The sequence below is a fragment of the Dendrobates tinctorius genome, unplaced genomic scaffold (assembly GCF_039654945.1).
Source record: "Dendrobates tinctorius isolate UK_male_01 unplaced genomic scaffold, ASM3965494v1 ptg000057l, whole genome shotgun sequence".
Classification (NCBI taxonomy): domain Eukaryota; kingdom Metazoa; phylum Chordata; class Amphibia; order Anura; family Dendrobatidae; genus Dendrobates; species Dendrobates tinctorius.
Genome location: NW_027361725.1, coordinates 27,886,243 through 27,912,794, shown reverse-complemented (window position 1 = coordinate 27,912,794; position 26,552 = coordinate 27,886,243). Strand labels below are relative to the sequence as shown.

Here is a 26,552-nt window from a genome sequence, read left to right as displayed (position 1 = left end):
AATCTCTTGTCAATTTTTCTTTTCCATCGACATCTAGGGAGGTTAGCCACAGTGCCATGGGCTTTAAATTCTTGATGACACTGCACACGGTAGACACAGGAACATTCAGGTCTTTGGAGATGGACTTGTAGCCTTGAGATTGCTCATGCTTCCTCACAATTTGGTTTCTCAAGTCCTCAGACAGTTCTTTGGTCTTTTTTCTTTTCTCCATGCTCAATGTGGTACACACAAGGACACAGGACAGAAGTTGAGTCAACTTTAATCCATGTCAACTGGCTGCAAGTGTGATTTAGTTATTGCCAACACCTGTTAGGTGCCACAGGTAAGTTACAGGTGCTGTTAATTACACAAATTAGAGAAGTATCACATGATTTTTCGAACAGTGCCAATACTTTTGTCCACCCTCTTTTTTATGTTTAGTGTGGAATTATATCCAATTTGGCTTTAGGACAATTCTTTTTGTGTTTTTTCATTTAAGACAAATTAAATGAAGATAATAATATGAATGAATTTGTGTTTGCAATCATTTTCAGGAAGAAACTGAGTATTATCTGACAGAATTGCAGGGGTGTCAATACTTTTGGCCACGACTGTACATCAATAGAATAATTGGATGCGGTAAATCCGCATTGTTCAGTGAACACATGTGGATTCACCTGCGTTCAATAGAAAGCAGTGCTTTGGAGGCAGTGAACATGCACTGTGTCCAAAGCCCTGCTAGACCCAGATCGTGGGCACTTGGGCTAACAATCCTAATCTGCCTCCTCCTCTCCTAAATAAACCGTGGGTGATTAACAGAATGCCTAATCTCTATGAAATGTTTAGGAATCGGTAGGTCTATAAGACCTGTTCTGATGGTACTCTTGTGTTTACTGATAAAGAGCCCATATCTCCATGGTGGTCTCACCAACACAGAGCATCCCACAAGGGCAAGATATGACATAAACTACATGGCTACTTAAGCATGTGTACCTATCCTTAATCATCATCCTTAATGACAAAAAGACAGCCCCTTAGATAGTACATTCAATTATGCATCGGAAAGAATATGGGATGAGATATTTACCACCAATTTATCACTGTATAATTGTCCTTTCTTCCCTCCATCAATTGTGTCTTCTTCCATGCTAATCTTGTCACCTTCTGTTCTTGTTGTCTTTCTCTTCCTTCTATGTTTTCGGCCACCTGTACGCCTCCTCTGTCTCCTTCCAATCTTTTTCTAAAAAAGAAGACTTACTTGGGGTGCTCATATTTGAGTCATTTGTAGATTCAGACTCTAGTTGTAAAAGCAAAGTTATTAGACAGTTTCCCTTGTACTTTTTTTGTTGTCTTATTTGGGCTGGGAGAGGAAGATTAGGGGGTGGAGATGCTTCTAATTGGGTTTTCTTTAATGTATACTATTTAAACCTGGCATATTACACCGTCTTGTATGCTTGAAAAAGACCTATGGACGGTCGAAAAGTCGCATCTATAGCAGAATAAAAAGTTTTTTGGTCGCTGTCTATTTTACCTACTGGAAACCTCGAAGTAGGGGCAATTCCTGTCCTCCGGATTACTCCGCATGGTGGAGACGCCGGAGCCTCATACTTTGCTATGCTCCAATTTTACCCTTCTCTGTTCCTTCCCCCTCCCAGGAAGTGTGAGGCCGAAGTGTATTGGAAAACACTAACCAGACAAACAGGGATGAAAGAAAACAACAATCATACAAGTACACTCACAAAAAAAACAGAGTGAGAAAGAGGGCAGGTATAGGAGACACAAACCAAATAAGAGAGAGGATAAGAATAAATGAGTAAACCAACTCCAAGCAGCAATCTCTTGAAAAACTCTCCAACTGCGAACTCCTAAGTGCAAACTCCCAACACTGAACTTCTCCTTCAACTCTAAACCAGGAAATAGAAAACTATCACTGGCAACTCCCAAGAGCCAGTGGCAAGCTAACAGGTTTTCTCACAAAATAAGAATATCTTCAAAAAGTTAATTTATTTCTGTTCTTTTATACAAAAACTCATATATTAGATAGTCATTACAGAGTGATCTATTTCAAGTGTTTATTTCTGTTAATGTTGATGAGTATGGCTTACAGCCAATGAAAACCCAAAAGTCATTATCTCAGTAAATTAGAATACTTTATAACACCAGCTTAAAAAATTATATTAAAATCCAAAATGTTGGCCTACTGAAATATATATTCAGTAAATGCACTCAATACTAGGTTGCGGGTCCTTTGGCATCAGTTACTGCATCAGTGCGACGTGAAAACCTACAAAAGACAAAATGAAAAAAACCCTGCTATTATTAAATAAGTAAAAAGCAAAAGTGCATTTAAATCATACAGAGTTCTTAGTAATACTGTATTTGATCAAACATAGCATAAAAGCCGTCCCACCATCGACAAGGTGACTCTGTGGTCGGGGCGGTCCTACACTGTCTAGTATTAGTAATCTTATCATGTGTCAAAGTTGACGTCTGTGTGAATAAGGGCAGACAAGGACCGGGTCCCAACCACCGGACACCAGTCAGGGGAAGCCTTTAAATACAATTTCCAGCTCAGGAGAGGGAGGCCACACCCCAGGTTGCACAGTATGCAAAAATACAAAGAAAAAACACAAAAATCGAGCTTGGTTTGAGTTGGTACATATGCAGCATGTATTTACATGTTCACATGGCCATAAAGCATACAAAACCAATGCGACGTGGCATGGAGGCGATCAGCCTGTGGCACTGCTGAGGTGTTATGGAAGCCCAGGTTGCTTTGATAGCAGCATTCAGCTCGTCTGTATTGTTGGGTCTGATGTCTCTCATTTTCCTCTTTACATCCAGTTTACTGAATATACATTTCAGTAGGCCATCATTTCGGATTTTAAAATCATATTTTCAAACTGGTGTTATAAAGTATTCTAATTTACTGAGCTAATGGTCAACACTGAAGAGCTGAGACCATTCAGGACAAAAAGATCCAGGAGATTAACTGAACTGATTAACCCTTGCCATGACAGAGCAAGTAAAACCTGCACTGTTTAATAGAATGGTGAAACAGTTCTAATCAGTGCAGAGTTCGTGTAACCAGACGCCGCAATATTCTGGACACTGTTTGTCGCTGTAGCCACTTGACAATTTCAGAGTGCTACAAGCAATTTTCTAATTAGATGTAATGATTGACAGTTTACCAGTGTTATGCTGAATCTGGCATTTCTTATTTTTTGCTTCTGCTCCTCTTCTGAGATATGGCCCCATCTTAGACCAGGGCCCTTATTCATTGCTCTTGCCGGTCTTGATGAGGGAGGTGTGCTGGAATCAGACATTCCTGATTCATGAAGAGGTGTGCTACGCCAGAAATCTCACTGCAGTCAGGTACTGGAGTGAAATTTGTGTCATGCCCCCTCCACACCCCTGTACTGCCTCAGCTGCACTTGTTTTAGCAGAACTGGGAGAAACTGGTGGGAAGACGCCAAAAGTCGCCTAAGTTTTGTGACTATGCTAAGCTTTTACTCCAGAATTCTGAGTGAAAACTTTGATGAATTGGGGTCTTATTTTGCTTATTTTTCCACCGATATCACTCGATATCAGCCAAAAAAAAGAGAATATGTAAATGACTTAAAAATGAAGACCCATGTGTCATGAAAAATAGTTCACTATGTATCAGCAGTAACGATCCGGCACCAGAGTGCACTATTAGCATGTGTTTTAAGACTTACCAGCCTGCAGAGACCAGCGCTGCCCTCGCAAGTGATGTCACTTGTTTGTGGGGGCGGCGCTGGCCTCTGCACGCCAGGTATTCTGATGACGCACATTGACAGTGCACTGTGTTGCCAACTTGTTACTACTAATCTGAGCCAGCAACAGAAAGCGCGCTGTCATTGTGCACATCACACAGGAATTAGCCCAGCCTTTGAAATGACGTTCCTTGATGGCGCTTTATTTCAGGGTGGGGACAAGAGCCCCTTAATGATGCTTTGTTTCAGTGTCCCAGCATGCACTGGGGATTCTCAAATGAAGCATCATCAAAAAGGATGTAGAAAAAAAAAAGCTGTAAGATAGTGTAGTGAGGGAAGGCTAGGGAATTATTTCATGTACATTAGAAGACAGTTTAGATTATGGCATTAAATGGATAGGGATTTAGGATGAAAACAACTTTGTATGTCAGACCACCCCTTTAAGTCTTGAGAACTTTCCAAAATTTTGCATAAATTTGACAGAATCTACATCATATTTTCAATCAAGTCTTAAAAGTAGATGAAGAGAGCAAAATCAAAGAAATGAGTCAAAATATTAGACTATTTTTTGTTTGTTTTTTTTGAGAAAAATGATCCAATCTCACAAGTGGATGCAGGGAGAATAAAAAAAACTAATTTTCTCTTTTATGTCATATTTCAGTAAACCAGCAGATTTAAATTCTATTTTCCTGCAGATTACCACTATATCGCCTGTTTATAAAGTGTTTTTTTTTTTTTAGTGTTTTTTTTTTTGTAACTGACAGGCTCCCTTTAACCCCTTTCCGGCCGCATCCAATTTTAATGCTGGTTTTTAAGAATAAAGGTGTCCCCACGCTGTTTTCTTAATGATTTAAATAAATAATTTAAAAAAACCGCATGGGGTGGCCCCATTTTTTGAGAACTTGCCTTGCTAAAGCAGACAGCTGGGGGCTGGTATTCTAAGGTGAGTAAGGGGCCATGGATATTGCCCCCCCAGCCTAAAAATAGCATCCCGCAGCTGCCCAGAAAAGGCACATCTATTAGATGCGCCAATTCTGGCACTTTGCCCGGCTCTTCCCACTTGCCCTGTAGTAGTGGCAAGTGGGGTTAATATTTGTGGGGTTGATGTCACCTTTGTATTGTTAGGTGACATCAAGCCCACGCTTAAGGCCCCGTCACACTAAGTGATGCACCAGTGATCCCGACAACGATATGACCTAGTCAGGATCGCTGGTGCATCGCTAAATGGTCGCTAGTGAGCTGCCAAACAGGCAGATCTCAATAGCGATGTAGCGACGCAGCAGCGGTCGTTACTTACCTGTCAGACGCAGTGATGAAGACGTCCTCCCGCCCGCTTCCACGCTTTGCTCGTCGGCGCCAGCAGGAAGCCCAGCAGGAAGCGGCCGACGAGAAAAGGCCCAGGACGTTCTCGTGCGATCAGCGTTAACTAGCAGGGAAGCCAGTCGGAGGTAAGTATCACACATAGTGATATCACTAGCAATATTGCTGCTGCGTCACAAAATCGGTGACGCTTTAGCGATATTGCTAGCGATATCGCTTAGTGTGACGGGGCCTTTAGTAATGGAGAGGCGACTGGAAGGCACCTATCCATTACTTATCCTATAGTTGTACTGTAAATAAACACTCAGCCAGAATAAAGTCCTTTATTACAAATAAAACAAAACACAGTTTTCAATTTTTATGTAAAAATAACAAACACAGTTATACTCATCAAACGCCTATTCCACCGAAGCCCTCGATCTACTGTACTAAGCCAAAAATAAAAAAACAATATACCATACCTGTCTGTCATTCTGTCCCATGCTGTAATCCATGTCTGAGGGATAAACAGTTTCAGTGACAGATTTGTCACTGAAAATCTGTTCCCAGTTGGGCTGAACTGCCGTAACCTCAGTGAGATCTCTGCTAGCACCGTGAGAGTGTTTGATTTTGATGTTCGGGACTCTCATTCGAGTGAATGGTGTCCGGGTCTGGGTACTGTTCTGGTACCCGAACACGAACTTTTTGTAACTGTTCGGCCAGACCCGAACATCCTGGAGTCCGCAACGGAAATTTAATGTATAATAATGTTCAGTCATGCACTGAAGTCAAGGAAATAAAATGCAAAATTATGAAAATTATGTTACAAATAGTAAAACTGTCATTGGAAAACACTTGGGTGTATTGGTGAACAGTAGTAACTAGTCTGAATCTTGCTGTCACGCAACTGTTTTAGATCTGTGATTTTGCTGTTAAAAAATGCCAGATCGCAGAAAACTTGCAGTCGCGTGCAACTTGCATTAAAGTCTATGGTGTGTGATTTGTGACAAACAGAAAATTCCCCATATTTGGGAACATATGTGACTCTGTTGCAGGTTGCAATGCATAATCACAGGAAATTATTGGATGCAGTGTCACAATGGGATACTGTGTCTTCAGTGTTGTGTGACTCAGGACCATGTAACCTAAGCCAAGGGCCAGGGCTACATATCAATTGCAGTGACACATTGCAGAATTGGATATAATGTGTCATGATCCCAGTGCGGGTTGGACCCGCACGCTTGGGGTTAATGTCTGGAACCAGTGCTGGTGGACCAGCACTTCTGGGGTTAAATGTTATGATTTCAGTGCAGGCTCTTACCTGCACACCTGAGGTTTATTATTGTGGCCTCTCCTTGGTTGTGGGAAAGCTTTTTATAGCCTCAGGAAGCTCCAATCCCCGTCAGTTATACTTTCGCCCTTGGCAGAGTGTGTTGACCCCTGAGTGTGTTTGTGCTGTGTTCTGGTTGCCTGATACTTTGGTTTCGACTCAGTCTGTTCTCTGGATACTGCTTGTTGGATTCTGCTTGGTACCTTCTATGTCTGTTTGGCTTTGACCGCTGGCTGGCCCCGACTATCCGTTCTGTCTCATCCCTGGTACTGTACTGCTATCTCTGTGTATGACCCCCATTTGTCTGACCTGAGCATTCCTGTAGTTGTGTCCTGCCGATCTCTGGCAGCAGGACGCTAAGCCCCGCCCCTTGCAGTCACATGACCGTAGGTCCTTTACTGCTTGCTAACTTCAGCGTCTCCAGGTTCTGTTTGCCTGAGCTTCCCGGCCGTATCTGACCACGGGCCCCCTGCAGTGTGGGTGAGTCCCTGCTCAGCGGTGGCGTGATTCTGTAATGCTGTAGAATGTAGATAAGCCCCGATGTAATTTGAAAGATAAGAAAGACAAGTTAGATTATACTCACCCTGGCGTCCGGTCCAATGGGTGTCGCGGTTCTGTCCAGCGCCTCCCATCTTCATATGATGCCGTCCTCCTTACTTCTGCTGCGGCTCTGGCGCAGGCGTACTTTATCTGCCCTGTTGAGGGCAGAGCAGAGTACTGCAGTGCGCAGGCGCCAGACCTCTCTGACCTTTCCCGGCGCCTGCGCACTGCAGTACTTTACTCTGCCCTCAACAGGGCAGAGAAATTATGCCAGCACAGGAGCCGAGGCAAAAGTAAGAAGAAGGACGGCATCGTATGAAGATGGGAGGCGCCGGACCGGACCGCAACACCCACCGCCCCCTGGTGAGTATAATTTAACTTGTTTTTCTTATCTTTCAGGTTTTACAGAATGCTGTAGATAAGCCCTTGATGGCGGTGCCGACAGGCTAAAATGGGGTGACAGATTCTCTTTAAACCAAAGTTTGGATTTTGTTTTCACCACTTAAATGAAAAAAGAACCTAGACATGTTTGGTGTCTGTGAACTTGTAATTACCTGGAGAGTCAAAATGGCAGGTCAGTGTTAGCATTTAGTGAACATGGTAAAAAGAAACACAAAAAAAAACCTGTGGAATTGCACTTTTTTTGCAATTTCAATGCACTTAGAATTTTTTTCCTGTTTTCCAGTACACGATATGTTAAAACCAATGGTGTCATTCTAAAGTACAACTTGTCTCGCAAAAAGCAAGCTCTCACATGGCCATTTTGACCAAAAAATAAAAAAGTTATGGCTCTGGCAAGAAGGGGAGCAAAAAACAAAAACGCAAGAACAAAAGTACAAAAGGGTTAATTTTTTAAAAAAATATTTTTTTAAACTTTATATTTTTAAAACTTTTTACTGGCTTCAATAGTCCGCTTAGGAGACTTGAAGCTGCGACCATCCGATCATCTGTGCTATGCTTAACAGTGGCTTTAGCTCTGGTATGTGTAGCAAAAATCACGATCTCCTATGAACGCCGCCCACGGACTCACAATGACAGACATTGGGGTCTTCTTCAGACCCCCATCTGTAATGACAACCCATCGGTGACCCGTGATCACATGACGGGGACGCTGATGGCCGGGACTTGTGACGCGCTTCTGTCCGGCTTGTGTTCAATGTCGCTGTCAGAGATTGACAGCAGAATTTAACTTGTTAGAGGAGCATGACAGTTGATTAGATCAACGCCGGAGCCCGCATCAAAGGCAATGGATATGACCTTGCACGTACCTATACGTCCACGGTCGTGATGGGGTTAAAGGCGTTTTTACATTTTGGATTACAGCATTAACACACTTATATAGCTTTTTTGTGTTTTGCACGCCTGAATTCTTTGAGCTATAATTTTATTTTTCCACAACTGAATTGTATGAGGGCTCATTTTTTTATGGGATTAGTTTACTTCATCAAAAACACCATTTTTTTTACATATAATATTTTGTTAGCGTTATATTTAAATTTTTTGTGTCAGTATGGTGAAAAAGTTACATTTTGGTGTGGTTTTACCTATTTTTTAACAGTGTTCTCTGTACTGCTTAAATAATGCCACAGTTTTCTGTTTTTGTTTTTTTTTTCAGATATAGTGATTCTAATTAACGTATGTGTACTTTGTTTATAATATGTTAATGTTATGTAAGAACAATATAACACTTGCTTTTTTAACTGCAAAATATTTAACTGATTTTTTTTGTATGTGCTTTTTTCACATTCATGCAATATTGATTGATTTTTTTTTTTCTTTTCTCTTTACTTTTTCACAAAGTCCCACTATAAGGCCGGGGTCACACTAGAGAGGAATACGGATGAGTGAGAGGCGCAAAAAGCACGCATTACACACGGACAAATTATTCTCTATGGGGTCCCTCGCACCAGCCGTATATTTCTCCTCAGTATCCTACGCTCCGTGCCACTAGCAGCATGCTGCGATTGTCAGCGTACTACGGCCGTAATACGCCAATGCAAGTCTATGGGTGCACAAAAAATACGGATTACACACGGACCACACGTGTGACTTGCGAGAAATACGCACCCGGTGTCTTTTAGCAAAGCCGGCAATTCAATGCGCTATACAGTAATCTCACGCTGACAGGTTTAATAAAGAAACGAAAGAATAGATATATACACATAGAATACATATATATATATATACACATGTCATTGAGACACACATATATATATATATATATATATATATATATATTTCACAGAGTTCTTCATAGCAGAATAGCCGCTAATTCAATTGCCGGCTTTTGTCAAATCCTTCCCCAACCCAACATGAAATGACACATGGTTTACATACAGTAAACCATTTCATTTCATGTTTTGTATGTTTTTCATTAGTAATTAGATGAGGGTTGATGTGTAAAATTTGGGAGGTGTAGGTGTTAATTTAAGGGGTTAATTCATTGTAAAAAAAATGTGCGGGCTCCTGCGGTAATTTGTCAATGTATATGTGTCTCTGTGTAAGTGTGCGTGTGTAGCCCATTCACTATCTCCATCCATCCCTCACTCCTGCAAGATGGCTGGACCATCATTGTAAATACATCACTGTAAATACACACCTGTACTCTGTATCTCCCCCATCTCATTGTAGATTGTAAGCTCTCACGAGCAGGGTCGTCTTATTTCGTCTTATTTTGCTTTAATTATTGTATTGTTAACGTTGTTACTTATGACTTGTGTTTTGAAACTGTTAAACTGTAAAGCGCTGTGGAATATGTTGGCGCTATATAAATAAAGATTATTATTATTATTATTATTATTACATGTGTATATATACATATATATATATGTATTCTATGTGTCTATATCTATTCTTTCTTATGTGTTATAAAACCTGTCATAGGGCTCCATTATATGTCCATTTTGCAAGCCGGCGCAAAAATCTCAGCATACGGATTACATACGGATGCTGACATGCGCAGAATACGCGACCACACCTTGCTTACGGATGACATACGGAGCACTATTTAGGGGTCATTCATCCGTATTACGCCTGTAAACTACGGACCGTATTTTGTGTCGGTTAGTGTGACCCCGGCCTGAGAGTTGGAGATTTTAGTTTTTGACTGCTAGTCTACTGCACTTTAGGGCATGAGACCTGTCAGTTTTGCACTGACACATGGCTTGTTAGACCATGCTCATGTCAGGCCACCATAGCTGGCAGGCCCCTGGGGTCACTAACTGGCACAGTGTTGCCATGGCAACCATCAGCATCTTTTTCATACACAAAGCGATCTGTGTTATGTGACGATAAATGGCAGAACAAGGAGCTGGAGACTCCACCCGACCCACTGGAGTATCCAATAGTATATATGCGTCCTTAACATCTAGTTGAATATGGTTCTTGCCCTATGCTAGTGACGTTGCTGGTGTGGTGTGAGGGACCTATGGGCAAGGGGCTGGCCATGAGCAACTGTTACACCTATGAATACACATTGTTTAAACTTTATTTTTAGACACATGTAGAATCTCATATTCACAAAGTTTCTCATATATCTGTTCAATTAAACATATATTCTTTTTTTTAGGTTTTGTTTGAACGCTTTACCATGACCACCTTTTTGGAGTTTATTCAGCAGAACGAAGATAGGGATGGAGTCCGTTTCAGTTGGAATGTGTGGCCATCAAGTCGCTTAGAGGCCACCCGAATGGTGGTTCCAGTAGCAGCCCTCTTCACTCCACTGAAAGAGAGGCCAGACCTGCCCCCGATACAATATGAGCCTGTTTTATGCAGCAGAACCACTTGCCGAGCAGTTCTTAATCCTCTCTGGTAAGTGCTCTTATACCATGCAAAATGGTATACAGGTTAAAGAAGGTCTAGAGGCTTTAATGAAACTTCAAGAGGTTGGAGAATGTTGGAATGAAGTTTTCCTGCTAACTCAGAGCAATTGCCGTACATATCATAGGATAGGATTAAAAGTTGAATTATTTGATAGGAGCCATGGAGCTTGCATTGGGGCCTGTGGTTTGATATTGTAGAAGACAAATATGTGTGATAAATGGCGTCTTCCAGTTTGGGCCTATGTTGTAGTTTCTGGAACAAGTAAAGTAGAGCCCTTGTGCACCAGGTAAACAGAGCCCACAGTGTGCGGAGAAACACGGGGAAGGGACTAAGCACTCGAGCAGCTTCCATATTTAGAACGATAGCGATACGTCATCCCTTGTATGGAGGACATAACTTATTATTACAGGTATATAGAGCAGGGCTAAATTATATTCCAGAAATAAGCCCTACATCATGTGGTCTCCAAAAAAAAAGCAACAGTTTTTCACTATTGTTTTTCATTACTTCATTCAGTAGAATGAAGATTAGAAGGCCATGTGCACACTTTCAGTATTTTACATCAGTATTTGTAAGCCAAAGCGAGAAGAGGGACAATCAAAGGAAAAGTATCATAGAAACCCGTCACCACTTCTGTATTTATCACCCACTACTGTTTTTGACTTACAAATACTGAGGTTAAAAAAACTCACCAAATACTCGACGTGTGAACGTGGCCTTAGTTTGGTACTCAGTCTTACGCCATTTGAGTAGTTTGGTGATTTTTTTACCTCAGTATTTGAAGTCAAATCCAGGAGAGGGTGATAAATACAGAAGTGGCGATGTGTTTCTATCATACTTTTCCTATGACTGTTCCACTTCTGATTTTTTTCTCACAAATACTGAGGTAAAAAACTTAACGTGTGGGCGTGGCCACCGGAATCAAGGTTTTAGTAGCCTCCCTCTTATCGCCACCAGTAGACGATAGATCTGCCTTAAGTACAGTAAGAGTCTGTTCTATGTACCAGCAGCACTTACAGAAGGACCTTTTACCAAATTTTCCATGTTGCACTGGACACACAATATAATAGTTTCTGCAAAACGGAATAAAACTTTGTTTTTAATTTTGTCTCGCTGTTGTTAGCGCTCAAAGTGTTTGATACCTGATGAGTTAGCTTTAGTTAAGTCGAAGTTTATATTGACTTATGCAAAGATTGTTGAAAGTACATTTAAGAACACAAAATCCCTCCTGTCAATGAGAAGAACTATAGAATAGATACCCTCTCAAGGTACTTGATGCTTTTGTTTCCTGCAGACTGTGGTGACTTCCTAATCTTATTTGCTGGTTGTGTTGGGTTTGGACAATTGACGCCTCAGATGATGCAATGCCCAGAAATGTTGTAAAGGAGGTCCAACTATTTCTCCATCCAACCTCTGTTCAGTCTCTCCTAAGCTCGTTTGGTAATTACTGAACTCTCTTGGTTCTCTATATGGTGATGATGATGTTTTGCAGCGGTTCCAACAATGGGAAACTTTAAATTCTGCTGAATTGTTTTTTAATGTAAAATTGAGTTTTTGAATACTGGGTAAAGTGTAGATATGGGTAGTGAATTTAGGCTGAGTTAGTGTAGTTAGGAATTGCTCAAGTTTATTTGCCTCTGATGTTAAAATATGCTTTCTATTTTAATTGTGTAATCTTTTGCATTGTAGTCAAGTGGACTATCGGGCAAAGCTTTGGGCTTGCAACTTCTGTTACCAGCGAAATCAGGTGAGACTTGTTAGTAAGTCTGTTGTATATCAGCCTTTCTGAACCCAGGGCAACATTCCAAGTTTGACTACTCGGAACATGAACAATGAAACGAAAATAAGCCCTGTGAGTGAAACTGATACACTGTGTCAGGCATGACAAAGGACCATGCAGTTGTGAAACATGGCGCCTGGTAGCGCAGCGGACATTTCTTTTGTGCCTTTTTAATTTTTCTTCTGTTGTGTTCAACTAACTATTTTTTGTACCTTCTATGCTACTGGATCAATAAAGCAATTAATTTATGAAGATGTGAGTGCCGGCCGTCGTTTGGACTGTTGCTATTGTAAGACTGTCTAGTTCAAGTTTACACCACCTATTAGTTGGCTTACATCTAGTGATGAGCGAGTATACTCGTTGCTCGGGTGGTCTCCGAGTATTTTGGCGTGCTCGGAGATTTAGTTTTCGTCGTCTCAGCTGCATGATTTGCGACTGCTACAGGCTGATTACAAGTGTGGAATGCCTGTTTGTTAGGGCATTCCCACATGTATTCAGCTTGTCTAGCAGTCGCAAATCATGCAGCTGACACTACAAAAACTAGATCTCCAAGCACGCCAAAATATTCGGAGATCACCCGAGCATGCTCGGGGAGACCAGAGCAACGATGCTACTCGCCCATCACTATTACATCTGGTCACCGTTTTAGTTTCTTGGTCAGTCCACTTTTCTGACAAACCATACCTTTTGTAAATTGGCCTTGCCCATTTGTTGGACATGGAGCATAACATGTCTAAAATGCATATAAATATGTTGGAAATCATAAAAAGCAGTTTTTTCCCCAAGTTGAGCCAAATTCTGGCACCTTTAGCTTAAACCCTTCACGACATATGAAGTACATGTACGTCATATGCCGTGTCCCTACCTTTGATGTGGGCTCCCAAGCCAAGTCCGCATATTTCCTTGCAGATGATGGCTGATGTAATCAGCTATCATGTGCCTATAACAGCCATGGGTGGAGTGCATCTCTATCCATGACTGTTAACCTGCTAAATAGAGCTGTCACCTCTGACATCAACATTTAACGCGTACCAGCAGAGAAGCGGCATCATTACATGCACACTTTGGCGTGCTATGACGTGATCACATGGCACCAATGGGACTATTAAACACAGTATAAGGAAAAAAATGTTTTAAAAATATGAAAAAGATTAAAAATATGAGTTAAAAACACCCTCCTTTTGCCCAATTAAAATTAAAGCAATAACAATAAAAAAAATGTAAAAATACAAATAATTGGTATCACTGCTTCTTAAAATTCCGATCTGTCAAATTATGAAATAATCTAGTCTGATCAGTAAACGGCATAATGAGGAAAGATATCGAAACACCAGAATTATGTTTTTTTGCTGCCATAAAAGCTATAAGGGGTGATCAAAATATTGTATATACCCCAAAACGGTATCAGTAAAAACATCAAATTAGGGCGCAAAATATAAGCCATTAGACAGCCCCATACCCCGAAAATTGAAAGTGTTACAGGTCTCGGAACCTGTTTTTATTTTTACAAATATCCTATTTTTTTTTTTACGGCATCAAAAGGAAAAACTTATACGTGTTTGGTATCTGTGTACAATGGGGGAAATAAGTTTTTGATCCCTTTCTGAATTTGTAGGTTTGCCCACAAAGACATGAACAGTCTATAATTTTAAGGGTAGGTTAATTTTAACATTGCGAGATAGAATATCAAAAATAAAATCCAGAAAATCACATTGTATAAACTAGCTTGGCCCGTGCGAAATTTCGCACATTGCTCATTGGGGGCACAGGCAATTTTAGAAAAAGCAAGCTGGTCAAATGTAAATGTATTTCATGAGCTGATGAACACAGACAGGTATTTATATATGTAGATTGGTAATACAATAAATTGTTTTGATAAGTAGAGGTTAAAAAATGTCTTCCGGTTGAGGTGTCACCTTCAGGTCATTGTTTCTTTCTGAAGGTTTAGGAAAATTAATGTTTAAACTGTATTTAAGGGGTAAGGTTTCTCCTTGTGGAGAGTGACATGCCAGCTCTGACTTGTCAAGGTAAGGAGGCTTTTTCGCCGTGCAATGGTCCTCTGGGAAAATAATATGCAAATTGCCTCTTCAGAGAAAAAGAGGACTTGAACTCTATAGCGCCACCTGATGGTAGTAGCGATCCTACAAGTCACAATCAACCCTTTAACGAGTCTTGTAATATGACTTAGGATAAAAGCCAAATCAGAATCTCAATTTGCAGACACGGTAGACCACAGTCCAGAGCCTCTCACCTAGCCAAATCAGGTCTCATACTTTGCACTGACGAAAGCCAATAGTTCGAAACACCGTGTTCGCAAATTGAGATTCTGATTTGGCTTTTATCCTAAGTCATTTTACAAGACTCGTTAAAGGGTTGATTGACCTCACCTCGCCCCCTGTCGGAGACCCACAAGGTTCAGTCCTTGGGCCCCTGCTGTTCTCTATTTACACCTTTGGCCTGGGACAGCTCATAGAATCTCATGGCTTTCAGTATCATCTCTACGCTGATGACACACAGATCTACATCTCTGGGCCAGATATCACCTCCCTACTAACCAGAATCCCTCAATGTCTGTCCACTATTTCATCCTTCTTCTCCGCTAGATTTCTGAAACTCAACATGGACAAAACAGAATTCATCATCTTTCCCCCATCTCACGTGACCCCCCCTACGAACCTATCAATTACAGTAAATGACTGCCCACTCTCCCCAGTCCCAAAAGCTCGCTGCCTCGGAATAATCCTTGACGCTAATCTCTCCTTCAAACCACATATCCAAGCCCTTTCCACTTCCTGCCGACTTCAACTCAAAAATATTTCACGAATCCGTTCATTCCTCACCCAAGAATCTGCAAAAACCCTAGTCCATGCCCTCATCATCTCTCGCCTTGACTACTGCAACCTCCTGCTCTGTGGCCTCCCCTCAAACACTCTCGCACCCCTCCAATCTATTCTAAACTCTGCTGCCCGACTAATCCACCTGTCCCCCCGCTATTCCCCAGCTTCTCCTCTCTGTCAATCCCTTCACTGGCTCCCAATTGCCCAGAGACTCCATTACAAAACCCTAACCATGACATAGAAAGCCATCCACAACCTGTCTCCTCCATACATCTGTGACCTCGTCTCCCGGTACTTTCCTGCACGCAACCTCCGATCCTCACAAGATCTCCTTCTCTACTCCCCTCTTATCTCCTCTTCCCACAATCGCATACAAGATTTCTCTCGCGCATCACCCCTACTCTGGAACTCTCTACCACAACATATCAGACTCTCACCTACCATCGAAACCTTCAAAAAGAGCCTGAAGACCCACCTCTTCCGACAAGCCTACAACCTGCAGTAACCACCAATCGACCAAACCGCTGCACGACCAGCTCTACCCTCGCCTACTGTATTATCACCCATCCCTTGTAGATTGTGAGCCCTCGCGGGCAGGGTCCTCTCTCCTCCTGTACCAGTTATGATTTGTATTGCTTAAGATTATTGTACTTGTTTTTATGTATACCCCTCCTTACTTGTAAAGCGCCATGGAATAAATGGCGCTATAACAATAAATAATAATAATAATAATAATAATTGGGATTTGTAGAATCGCTACTACCAACATGTGGCGCTATAGCGTTCAAGTCCTCTTTTTCTCTGATGAGGCAATTTGCATAAACTGTATTTAGTGATAAAATCGTGAATGTGTGGTTTGTTTGGCTGTTTTCTTGCTGAAGGGAGCAAGTTTACCTTTCAAATGGTGTATCGTGTGTGTGGGGCGAAAAAGCAGTGCATGTTTACAAATGTGTTGGTAGTGTGTTTTGGGGTACTGTGGTGCCACCTGCAGGTCATTTTTCCTTACTGCAGGTTTATGAAAATTAATGTTTAAACTGTATTTTGTGATCAAATCGTGGATGTGTGGTTTGTTTGGCTATTTTCTTGCTGAAGGGGGCAAGTATATCTTTCAAATGATGTATCATTTGTGTGTGTGGGTGCAGTATGAACGGGGATACAAAGGAATCACCGAAAAACATTGTTTGGAAATAATAGAATAGATTATATAAATTTATTTGCATTTTGCAGTGAGAAATAAGTATTTGATCCCCTACCAACCAATACGCGTTCTGGCTCCTAAAGACCAGTTAAACGCTCCTAATCAACTTGTTACCTTCTTTAAACCCTCTGTGCCATCTGACGTACTATTCCATCCACGGGGGGAGCGCGGCCGATCGCGGCCGGGTGTCAGCTGATTCTCACAGCACCGCACGGACCGCTCCTGGCACTTTGACCCCCGACACACTGCAATCAAACATGATCACAGCGTGCTTCCCTCAGAATAATGCGATGTGATTGCGTTGTTCTGACGGTCTCCATGGAGACCCCCGGCTCCAAGATGGCCGCATGATCCTTCCGGGTCCTGCAGTGAGGTGGCTTGTTAGTGCCTGCTGAGAGCAGGCATCGGAAAGCCTCCTTCACTGCCTGTCAGATCGCTGATCTGACACAGTGCTGTGCAAAGTGTCAGATCAGCGATCTGCCTTTACATAGTGATGTCCCACCCTGGGACAATATAAAAGACAATAAAATTAACGTGTAAAAATATTTTTAAACATTACTAAATAAAGAAAAAAAATTTTCCCCAATAAATAAATTATTAGTATATAAATTAAAAAAAAGTACACATATTTAGTATCGCCGCGTCTGTAACGACCCGACCTATAAAACTGTCCCACTAGTTAACCCCTTTAGTGAACCCCATAAAAAAACAAGGCAAAAAACAATACTGCCGAGCAAAAAGTGGAATAACGCGATCAAAAAGACGTATGTAAATAAACATGGTACCGCTGAAAACGTCATCTTGTCCCGCAAAAATGAGCCACCATACTGTGTCATTAGCGAAAAAATAAAAAAGTTATAGCTCTCAGAATAAAGTGATGCAAAAATAATTATTTTTTTCTATAAAATAGTTTTATTGTGTAAAAGCGCCAAAACATAAAAAATGATATAAATTAAATATCGCTGTAATCATACTGACCCGAAAAATAAAACTGCTTTATCAATTTTACCACACGTGGAATGGTATAAACGCCCCCCCCAAAGAAATTAATGAATTGCTGGTTTGTCATGGTCCAGTCCGGAGTTTATCTTCTGCTGTCTTCACTCCGGACTGGTCATGCGGGGGTTAATCTCCTCAGCCTCGTTCTGGAGCTAGCTGGGCTATTTCAGTCCCTCACAGCCTGCTGACCAGTGTTAGTGATAGCTCAAGCTTGCAGTTTAGAGCCGCTGACCCTTGTACTCTGGTGATCCTCCTGCCTTGAACTGATATTCACGTGTATGACCCGGACTGATTTCTGACCCCGTCTCTTGGCATTCGTTTCTGCTGTTACGTTCCCTCTCTGGCATCTGACTCCCTGGCTTGTACCCCGACCACGTATTTCGTCTCACGTTTTGGACCCTGTGCTCATGTTCTGGCTTTCTGACTCTCGGCTTTGGTATTTTGACTACGTGTATTGCTGCTCCTTCTGGTACGTCTGCTCCTGTTAGTTTCTGACTCGGTTCGTCTGACTATTCTCCCTCGTTACCTGTGGCACCTATGCTGTTGCTCAGGGTTGCTGCTCTTAGTGTATAACCTCTCTTCCCTCACCAGCTCCCCATGGTGGAGGTTTCACTACATTATCACTAACCTCACATTTAAACGGGATTTTGCTTTTTTTTTTTTCTCTGGCCATGGATCTGCTGCATAACTTGGCAGATCAAGTGTCCAGTTTGACACAGATGGCGCAGGACTTTTCTGTGAATCATCAGTCCCTTGTCATGTCTCAGACCCACTTACAGAAAGAACTGACTGAGACTATTAAGACCATGCAGGGAAACACCTCTCATATTGTTTGACCACCAGGTGACTCTGTAGATGTTATTTTGCCCTCTCCTGAACCCTCAGTTAAACTTCCTGACACATTTTCTGGCGAAAAAGATACATTTCATATATTCAAGGAGAGTTGTAAATTATGGTTTTCTCTTAGACCCCGATCGTCTGGGGATGAGACTCAGCGGGTGGGGATTGTTATCGCCTTACTTAGGGAGGGTCCCTAATCCTGGGCTTTTTCATTGCCCCCTACTGCCCCTTAACGGATGTCGGTAGATAGGTTCTTTGAGGCCCTAGGACTTATCTATGACGAACCGGACCGTGTTAGGGTGGCAGAGGACACTATTTTGGGTCTGGGGCAAGGGAAGCACTCAGCCGAATGGTACAGCTCCGAATTCCGTCGATGGTCCACTGAGGTGTCCTGGGACGACTCTGCACTGAGATGTCTGTTCAGGAAGGGACTGTCGGATTGCTTGAAGGACGCTCTGGCTCTCCATCCACCTCCCAGTTCATTGGAGGAGGCTATGACTCAGGCTATCCGTATGGATCGGAGACTGCGGGAGAGAGGTGTTACTCAGCGAGGGGTTCCGTTTTTCCCTGCTGACCCTGATGTTTTGCTTCCATCTGAACCTATGGAGGTGGGAGCCACCAACCCCCAGGAGAAAGAGAGGAGACGGCGACGTGATGGAAAATTGTGTTTTTACTGCGGAGATCCCGGACATTGGAAAAAAGACTGCCCCTCCTGTCCTCCGACTAACAAGCGGCTGAGTCTGGGTGATAATCGTGGAGGTCACCCAGACTCTCAGGTACCTTTTTCTTCCTTTTCAAGAGTACTGCTAAAGGTGGAACTTGGTGTTGAGAACGGCTTTTTCCATACTTCGGCTTTTGTAGACTGTGGGTCATCTCTGAACCTGATTGACTCTAAGCTGGTTGCTCGCTGTAGATTAGGGACAGTTAGGTTGGAGACTCCCTTAAAAATTGTGGCTATTGATTCTACACCTCTCACTAAGGATGGTCTCCATTTCAGTTCTAAAGAATTTACCCTCAGGGTGGGGGCCCTACACCAGGAGCGCATGTCATGCTTTGTTTTGGATAACCTCCCTGCTGGCCTGGTGTTAGGGTTTCCCTGGTTGCAACGGCATAACCCAGTTATTGACTGGGGGTCCCGGGATATTGTTAAATGGGGACCTGGGTGTTCTGAAAATTGTCTTGCTACTGTGTCTATGTCATCCGTCAATCTGGAGGGTATTCCGGAGTACCTAAAGGGTTTTAAGGATGTGTTCTCCGAAAAGGAGGCTGAGGTTCTACCACCACACCGCCCATTCGATTGTGCCGTGGATCTTGTTCCCGGTGCCAAATTGCCCAAAGCCCGGCTGTACAATCTCTCCGGCCCTGAGCGGGCTGCTATGAAGGAGTATATCTCTGAGAGCCTCCGTAAAGGGCATATACGGCCATCTGTCTCTCCCGTGGCAGCGGGGTTCTTTTTTGTAAAAAAGAAGGATGGTGGTTTACGCCCATGCCTCGATTTTCGAGAACTGAATAAAATAACCATAAGAAACGCCTACCCTCTCCCACTGATACCTCATTTTTACAATCAATTGTCGGGGGCCAGGTGGTTCTCTAAGTTGGACCTCAGGGGAGCATACAATCTCATCCGTATGCGGGAGGGGGATGAATGGAAAACTGCGTTTCTCACCTCTGAGGGTCTGTTTGAAAATTTGGTTATGCCCTTCGGTTTGACTACCGCACAAGCGGTATTCCAGAATTTCATTAATCATGTTTTTTTCTGATTTTATTGGACGTTTTGTAGTTGTTTATCTTGACGATATACTTATATATTCTTCTGATAGACAAAGTCATATGGGTCATCTTCATGCGGTTCTCCAGAGGCTCAGGGAGAACTCACTCTTTGCCAAATTGGAGAAGTGTTCATTTTTTACTCAAGAAGTGTCCTTTCTAGGGGTCATCCTGTCCACTGAGGGGTTTCGTATGGACCCTAGGAAGGTACAGGCCATTGTGGATTGGGTGCAACCCAGAGATCTCAAGGGTCTTCAGCGATTTCTGGGTTTCACAAATTATTACAGAAAATTCATCAAGGGGTTCTCTCAAGTGGTCAAACCCCTCACTGATCTCACCCAAAAGGGAGCGGATCTTAAAAACTGGTCAGCTCCAGCTGTGGCGGCGTTTTCTTTGTTAAAAGAACGTTTCATGACTGCTCCGGTACTGGTGCAACCTGACTTGTCTAAACCATTCATCGTAGAAGTGGATGCCTCTGAGGTGGGAGTGGGGGCTGTGTTGTCCCAGGGGCCCACCACATTAACTAACTTAAGACCCTGTGCCTTCTTTTCTAAAAAATTTTCCTCTGCTGAAAGGAATTATGATGTGGGTAACCGAGAGTTGTTGGCTATTAAATTGGCTTTTGAAGAATGGAGGCATTTTTTGGAGGGGGCTGTCCATCGTATCACTGTCATTACAGATCACAAGAATTTGTCTTACATCGAATCCGCCAAACGTCTGACTCCGAGACAGGCAAGGTGGTCACTTTTTTTTTCCCGATTTCAGTTTTCCATCACTTTCAGACCAGGTTCCAAGAATGTGAAGGCGGATGCCTTGTCTCGCAGCCTAGATCCGGTATCGCCTCCGGAGCCTCCTTCCTCCATTCTTCAGCGCGGGGTGGTGGTGGCCTTGGTGTCCCAGAGATTGGAGCAGGAGATTCGTGAGGCCCAATCTCTAGCTCCCCCATCCATACCTGAAAATAAGCTCTTTGTGCCTGTCCAGTATCGGTTAAGGGTGCTTCGGGAGTTCCACGACTCGGCTCTGAGTGGGCATCCAGGAATCTCGGCCACTCGTAAAGCCATCACTAGGCTGTTCTGGTGGCCCTCGTTGACTTCTGACGTCACTGGTTTTGTGTCCTCCTGTGAAACTTGTGCCTGCGCTAAAGCCTCCCACAACCGGCCGGCCGGGGAATTGGTGCCACTGCCAATTCCGGATAGACCGTGGACTCACCTGTCCATGGATTTTATCACCGATCTCCCACCCTCTAATGGCAAAACCGTGATCTGGGTAGTTGTGGATAGGTTCAGTAAACAAGCACATTTTGTACCCTTAACGGGCCTTCTCAATGCTGAGACTCTATCTAAGCTATTCATTGAGCATGTGATTCGGTTGCATGGTGTGCCTGTCAGTGTGGTGTCTGATAGAGGGGTACAATTCGTGTCAAAATTCTGGAGAGCTTTTTGTAAAAGGCTGGGCATCAGTCTGACCTTTTCATCGGCCTACCATCCCGAGACCAATGGTCAGACTGAAAGGACCAATCAGTCTTTAGAGCAGATCCTGCGGTGTCTTGTCACATCCAGACAGGATGATTGGTGCTCTATGATACCTATGGTGGAATTCGCCTTCAATAATCGTGTCAATCAGTCTACTGGTACTTCTCCTTTCTTCTGCAACTATGGGTTTCACCCTCATTTTGGTGAATTCTCCAGACTAGATTCGGAGTGTCCAGGGGCTGATTCAGCCTTTTTGCGGTTGGAGGAGGTTTGGAGGGAAGTTCAGAGAAACATTGGGGAGGCTCAGGGCAAATATAAGTTTTTTGCAGATAAACGACGCTCGGTGGGGCCGACTTATCAGGTGGGGGATAAGGTATGGTTATCCACCAAAAACATAAGGCTGAGAATTTCCTCTGCTAAGTTGGGTCCCAAGTTTATTGGTCCGTATGAGATTTTAGAGGTGATTAATCCTGTGGTCTTTCGCCTGCGGTTGCCTCCGTCATTACGGATTCCTAATGTGTTCCATAAAGCGCTTCTGAAGCCATCGGTGCCTTCCTCTGATGAGTCTCCCTCGCACCCGCCACCTGTTATGGTAGAAGGGCAGACCGAGTACGAGGTGGAACAGGTGGTGGATTCTCGTATGCTCCGTCGTTCACTTCAGTACTTGGTCCATTGGAAAGGATAGGGTCCTGAGGATCGGTCATGGGTGCCGGCGCGTTCGGTCCATGCGGATCGGTTGGTCCGGGCCTTTCACGCTCGTCATCCAGGGAAGCCTGGGGGTCCAGTGGCCCCCCATTGAGAGGGTAGTACTGTCATGGTCCAGTCCGGAGTTTATCTTCTGCTGTCTTCACTCCGGACTGGTCATGCGGGGGTTAATCTCCTCAGCCTCGTTCTGGAGCTAGCTGGGCTATTTCAATCCCTCACAGCCTGCTGACCAGTGTTAGTGATAGCTCAAGCTTGCAGTTTAGAGCCGCTGACCCTTGTACTCTGGTGATCCTCCTGCCTTGGACTGATATTCACGTGTATGACCCGGACTGATTTCTGACCCCGTTTCTTGGTATTCGTTTCTGCTGTTACGTTCCCTCTCTGGCATCTGACTCCCTGGCTTGTACCCCGACCACGTATTTCGTCTCACGTTTTGGACTCTGTGCTCATGTTCTGGCTTTCTGACTCTCGGCTTTGGTATTTTGACTACGTGTATTGCTGCTCCTTCTGGTACGTCTGCTCCTGTTAGTTTCTGACTCGGTTCATCTGACTATTCTCTCTCGTTACCTGTGGCACCTGTGCTGTTGCTCAGGGTTGCTGCTCTTAGTGTATAACCTCTCTTCCCTCACCAGCTCCCCCTGGTGGAGGTTTCACTACATGGTTTTTGTTCATTCTGCCTCCCAAAAATCGGAATAAAAAGCGATCAAAAAATGTCATGTGCCCGAAAATGGTACCAATAAAAACGTCAGCTTGTCCCACAAAAAAACAAGACCTCACATGACTCTGCTGGCCAAAATATGAAAAAATTATAGCTCTCAAAATGTGGTGATGCAAAAACTTTTTTTTACAGTAAAAAGCGTCTTTTAGCATGTGACAGCTGCCAAACATAAAAACCCGCTATAAATAGTAAATCAAACCCCCCTTTATCACTCCCTTGGTTAGGTAAAAATAATTTAAAAAAATGTGTTTATTTCCATTTTCCCGTTGGGGTTATTGCTAGGATTGGGGCTAGGGTTAGGTTTAGGGTTGGGGATAAAGTTAGGGTTAGGGTTGGGGCTAAAGTTAGGGTTAGGGTTTGGGCTAGAGTTGGGGTTAGGGTTTGGATTAGGGTTGGGATTAGGGTTAAGGTTGGGATTAAGGTTAGAAGTGTGTTTGTGGTTAGAGTTATGGTTAGGGCTGGGATTAGGGTTAGGGGTGTGTTGGAGCTAGGGTTGGAGTTAGAATTTCGGGGTTTCCACTGTTTAGGCACATCAGGAGCTTTACAAACATGACATGGCGTCCAATCTCAATTCCAGCCAATTCTGCATTGAAAAAGTCAACTGTGCTCCTTTCCTTCCGAGCTCTGCTGTGCTCCCAAACAGTGATTTACCCCCACATATAGGGTATCGGTATATTCAGAACAAATTGAACAACTTTTTGGGTCCAATTTCTCCTGTTACCCTTGTGAAAATAAAAAAATAGGGGGCGAAAAGATAATTTTTGTGAAAAAATATGATTTTTTATTTTTACGGCTCAACGTTATAAACTTCTGTGAAGCACTCTGAGCTTAAAAGTGCTCACCACACATCTATATAAGTTCCTTAGGGGGTCTAGTTTCCAAAATAGGGTCATTTATGGGGGGGTTTCCACTGTTTAGGCACATTAGGGGCTCTCCAAACGCGACAAGACGCCCGCAGACCATTTCATCAAAGTCTGCATTCCAAAACGTCACTACTTCCCTTCCGAGCCCCGACGTGTGCCCATACAGTAGTTTTCTCCCATATATGGGGTATCAGCATGCTCAAGACAAATTGGACAACAACTTTTGGGGTCCAATTTCTCCTATTACCCTTGGGAAAATAAAAAATTGAGGACTAAAAGATCATGTTTGTAGAAAAAATTTTTTTATTAATTTTCACTCCCGGTCGCTATAGACTTTAGCGAAACGATCCCAGCAAAGAGCAAACAGATGAACGGCATACTAGGGCACACAAATCACCACATTAACAGACGGAGCTATTTAGCTGAAGTATTGCGGTATATATTTCGGTCAAAAACGGAGGTGCTTGCATGAAAAAACATGAATATTTCAATGTGAAGCGAAAAAAGGAAAATATGCAGCACTCACTGATATAGCTGAAAAACTGTGCGTCTTTATTTCACATGAATTCCATCAATAGAACATGTGGACATGCAGGACATTAGAGGAATGCTAGGGGAGGGAGGTGCCGGACAACAGCCGTTTCGCGATTACTTGCTTCTACGGGTCCAGGTAAGGGGATTAGCTAAAGGTCATTCCCTATATAGGATCACAGACCTTACTAAATAACATACATAACATGTTGTGAAACAAACATTTACAAAAAAAATATATAGTTTTACAATATACAGAGTGCAAGATACTAGTAAAGAATAAATCTTTCCATATCGATTTACAAGATAATCTGTATTTTTACAATATCATAGGAAGATTATAATCTAAATAACTTTACATACAATTTTTTATATAACATTTTTTATAAAAATACTGATAGATCGATCCGGTCATTTAGTCCCAAAGGACCTTGTGCGTTCGTTTTCAGGATCCATTTTGCTTCTTGTTGCAATAAAGCTTTATCATGGTTGCCGCCTTGAGGTGGAAAATTGACCTTTTCAATCCCTGCAAAACTCAAAATTTCTGGGTTAGCTTTATGCACATCTTGAATATGCTTGATTAATCGCAGTGAGCTCTATCCTGATGTAATAGATCTATAGTGTTCACCAAAACGTATCGTAAGTGGTCTTATAGTTTTTCCAATGTAAAAATAACCGCATGGACAGAAAATAATTTAAACCACGAATTTAGTTTGACAAGAAATGTAGTTTTGTACCTTATGTTCAATAGAGCCAAAATGTATAGAATTCCCTGTCAGATGAAGATGACAGTATTTGCAGTGACCACATTTATAATTTCCTTTTATTGATAGATCTCGTAGCCAATTTTTTTGAGGGGGACGAAGTCTATGATGTACTAATAAATCACCTATATTATGTGCCCTTTTGTATGCAAATTGCGGAACTAATTTACCATCTGTGTGTAAGGTTTTTTCTGCATCAATGAGATGCCAATATTTTCTAACTGCTGCATGTATTGCTCTATCCATTGGACTATGTTTGAAACAAAAATTAAATTTTTTTGTAGGTTTGACTACTCTATTTAATTTTTTAGTCCTTTCCTTTTAATAAATCCATTTGAGAAAATTTTTTTACCCTTTCATCCAACGAAGAAATGCCAAAACCTTTTAAAGGAGGAATAAAATCAAATTTTATGCCTCCCATATCTCCTGGGAACAGTATCGATCTTTTCCATGATATGGTCATCAAGGATGTAGAAGCTTTACTCTATGCCATGTCAGAAAAAAATTTGAAAGCATCTGAGATGAAAGCTTTGCAAGAAATGAAGGGATGGAGTGATACTGTTTTCAGGAGATCTGATAAAGGAGGAAATTTGGTTCTTTTGGATAAGTCATACTATATACAAGATGCCCTAAATCACTTGAATGATAGTAATACCTATTGTATGCTAAATGACAACCCTTTGCATAAATATAAGGACAAATTAAGATCTCTTTTAAGAAAGTGTGTTCAATTGGGGATATTATCAAAAAAGAGAGCAGAAAAACTCTTCCCAGAATACCCAGAAATTCCTTATTGGTATAGTGTGCCAAAAGTGCACAAGTCTTTAAAAGAGCCTCCGGGTCGCCCTATAATTTCAGGGAAAAACTCTTTGACTGAACCACTTTCACAATACTTAGACTGGCTACTAAAACCTTTTCTAAAAGCTGTGCCATCCTTTGTAAAAGACTCGGGAGATTTATTGAAAAAATGTAAAGATTTTCATTGGCAACCACATTTCTCCCTTGCATCTATTGATGTTGAGAGTCTATATATTCGTATTCCCCATGATAAAGGCATAGCAGCAATAAAGGAGATTTTACGTAACACAAATAAATCACAGGATTTTATTTCCTTTATTATCGAGTCACTCAATTATGTTTTGACACATAATGCCTTCAAATTTCTGGATAAGTGGTATATACAAAGGGTGAGCACAGCAATGGGCACGCCAGTCTCTTGTGTTTATGCAAATTTATTTCTAGCACGATTTGAAGAGTTTTATATAAAAACAGCTCTAAATCCACATTTAAAACATTTACAAGCATATTTTCGCTTTGTGGACGATATTTTTATTATCTGGGGGGGTTCTCACGAAGAATTTGCAGATTTTG

At 42.4% G+C, this 26,552-nt stretch overlaps 1 protein-coding gene across 2 annotated transcripts in view; it reads left to right on the top strand.

The window, feature by feature from the left end:
• LOC141092004 (protein transport protein Sec23A) overlaps window positions 1-26,552 on the top strand; it is a 229,991-nt gene that overhangs the window by 9,169 nt on the left and 194,270 nt on the right. For both annotated transcript variants that reach the window (XM_073577859.1, XM_073577858.1), the window contains exons 2-3: window positions 10,454-10,695; window positions 12,397-12,454. In XM_073577859.1, coding sequence (XP_073433960.1) covers window positions 10,475-10,695; window positions 12,397-12,454 — 279 coding nt within the window. In that variant the 5' untranslated portion in view covers window positions 10,454-10,474. The remainder of the gene's footprint in view (window positions 1-10,453; window positions 10,696-12,396; window positions 12,455-26,552) is intronic.